At 44.5% G+C, this 2,924-nt stretch overlaps 1 protein-coding gene across 1 annotated transcript; it reads left to right on the forward strand.

Annotated features, from left to right (window-relative positions):
- The first annotated feature begins 732 nt into the window (after nt 1-732).
- Nucleotides 733-2,794, forward strand: LOC119339059 (tetraspanin-18-like). Its single transcript, XM_037611237.1, has 5 exons — nt 733-1,053; nt 1,162-1,261; nt 1,383-1,463; nt 1,574-1,678; nt 1,897-2,794. Exons 1-5 carry the CDS (start codon nt 857-859, stop codon nt 2,128-2,130), a joined length of 717 nt encoding a protein of 238 aa, XP_037467134.1. The 5' UTR covers nt 733-856; the 3' UTR covers nt 2,131-2,794.
- Nucleotides 2,795-2,924: the final 130 nt, after the last annotated feature.

The raw sequence follows: 2,924 nt of genomic DNA on the forward strand, positions 1-2,924 counted from the left end.
GAAAACTACAGAAAAAGTCCAATATCAGGAAAGCACACTATTTAAGCCTTCCTCTAGTACAACACTAAACATATACTATTATATACCAGTATTGATTATTTTAAAAGAATTCACAAAAAAACCATCAAATTAAAGATATTTAAAAATTGAAAAAGGTTGATGAAAAATGAAAAAGTTTGTTGATTTTGAATAAAGTTCATCTAATTTTGAAAAAAAAATCACAAATTTTTAAAAAGTTATGAATTTTTGGAAAAGTTCATATTTTTTTAAAAGGTTTATTTTGGAAAAAAATCATCAATTTTGGAATAATAGTTCATCGATTTTGAAGAAAAAGTTCATCAATTTTGAAAAAAATTCATCAATTTCGATTATTTTAACGTATTTTGGAGAAATGTTCACAAATCTAAGAAAAGAAAAGAGAAGAAAAAATAAAAGAAAAATAAAAAAAAAGAACAAAAAGAGTAAAAAAGGAGCAAGTAATCACAAAGGGGTTACTGCAGTTTAGGGAGAATAGCCAGCGCTATAAGCGCTGACTAGGAGCTCTGAGAGATGCTCTAACAGAAAACACCGAAGATGGTTAGCTACAAAACTAACCAACGGCAGGACGACCTGGACAGGACGAGTTTTCTGTGACACGCGTGGCCCACGCTACAGAGACACAAGAGGGCCCACGTGTTGTTGGTGTGGCGTGTCAGCTCTCCCATTTGCTTTGCTGCCTTCGTTGGTCCACCTCCAGCTGGCCGCCCCCTTTTCAATCATCCAGCCAAATCCACCTTAGCTTCGCTTCCTCCCCGTCTACTTCTGCTCTGAACCCAAATCCCAAATCCCGAATCCCGAATCCCCAAACCCGCCGGCGATGGCTCGCGGCAGCCGCTCCGGGAGGAACGGCGGCGGCGGCGGGTGCGCGAGCTGCTGCCTGGGGTTCCTGCTCAAGTTCCTCGCCTTCCTCCAGGCCTTCGCCGCCGTCTCCGCCGTCCTCTACGCCGCCTCCATCCTCTCCCGCTGGGCGCGGCACCACGAGCTGCACTTCGACCGCCTCCTCCCCGACCTCTGGTATCATGTCCTCTGTTCTACTATCTCGCTTCTTTCCGGCCACCTCCCCTCCCCACCTGTATGCGATGTATGCTTGGCTGGCTGGCTGACTGATTCAACTTGTTGCAGGTTCGCGTGCGCCGTCATGGCCGCCGGCCTCCTCTACTGCGCCATCCTCCTCGCGGGCTACGTCGCCGCCGAGGTCAACAGCGGGTGCTGCCTCTGCTTCGTAAGACCCACACCCGCGCACCACCAAAACCCATGTCCCTTTTTTCTTTGATACAGTCCTCTTCCTACCTGTTCATTCATTGCCGCGTCACTGCTACTGATGTTGACCACAATTGTTTCAGTATACCATCCTGGCCATGGCGATGATGCTGCTAGAAGCTGCCGTGGCCGGCCACCTCCTCCTCAACGAGCACTGGATGCAGGTGGGTCAATTGGATACCCATCCATGCCCCTGTCAGTAATAGTTCCATCTGATCAAATCAGAATATCGGATCACTGACCGATTCCTCTCCTTCATCTATTATTCTTGCAGGATCTGCCGTATGACCGCACGAGAGAGCTCGAGAACCTCGTCTCCTTTGTCAACAACAACCTCGACCTCTGCAAATGGGCTGCTCTCGCTACCGTCGCCACACAGGTGCGCGACTCTGCCAGAATTAGTATATGCTTATTCTTGGTAAACCTGAACAAACATTTCCATCTCAAATCAAACGGCACAGCAAGTGCACACGAGCCTTTAAGTTGGTTGCTCCAATGGTCTCTCACAATGTCCAGTGACAAAAGATAGACCAATACACTCTGTTTCCCTTTGTGGCTCGAGGAGGAGGATCTGATCCATGTAAATGTATTGTATAGGCGTTCTCGCTTTTCTTGGCAATTACTCTACGAGCCATGGTTTCGTCCACCAATGCGGACTTTGACAGCGACGAAGATTTTGTGGTCATAAGGAGGCCGCTGCTTCTTGCCCAAGGTGCTCCAGCCTATCTCCCTACCACGGCCGACCCTAGAGGTGCCCACCCTGGCCTATGGAGCTCATCGATGAGGCAAAAGGTGAATTTGTTTTTAGCCTCAAGTACTTACTTATGCTGATTTCAGATGGGACTATGTGACCTAAGCAAGAGTGCACTATCGTTAAAGACAGTACCTGGTTGTAAGAAAAAAAACTGGTACAACCCCATAGAGAACTAGTCGCAAAATGTAAATGTATGCATTATGTCTGTACAACACTGTTCTCCCTAGCAATTTGAAGAATGTTTGGAACCATTAAGCAATCATGTATTTTGCTCTTTGGTCTCAGTTCTTCCAAGATTTTTTTTCTTGGGAATTCTATATCGACACCCACAGTTACTCATAAGTCATGACCCTCAGTTTCTTGATACCCTCTAGCCATGACGCTTTTCAACTTCTTTTTTTCTCTGCTATAATTATTTTTTACTCTACTACATGACTAGTGCTGGATTTAAAACATAACCTAATTGTAGCACACACCGTAGTTCAAGCATTTCTAGACGAATATCAGTTCATTTCATTCTCTGTAGGTTGGATCCTATGTTAGCTTAAGTTCTGACGAGTTATGAGGATGATTGACTAGCTGGTGGGCAGTAATATTTAAAGCCTGCAATTTTTAACTGAATCATATGTTGTTGAGTTGCAAAGACAAGCTAAATAGCTAATTGGCTGAAAGCTATTCTCATGCGGAGCATGTTGATTGCAAAAGTTAAGTAAACAAAACTTGGAGAAGCAAGTTATGAATTTGTAAGAGTTGTCTTGTTGTCTTGCTGCAGTTACTCATTATTGTTTCAGAGTATGAAAATCTTAGAATGCCTGACAATCATGTCATATAGCATGAAAGCCTATGACAATCTAACCTTGTGCCAAAATGA

The sequence above is a fragment of the Triticum dicoccoides genome, chromosome 7B (assembly GCF_002162155.2).
Source record: "Triticum dicoccoides isolate Atlit2015 ecotype Zavitan chromosome 7B, WEW_v2.0, whole genome shotgun sequence".
Classification (NCBI taxonomy): Eukaryota; Viridiplantae; Streptophyta; class Magnoliopsida; order Poales; family Poaceae; genus Triticum; species Triticum dicoccoides.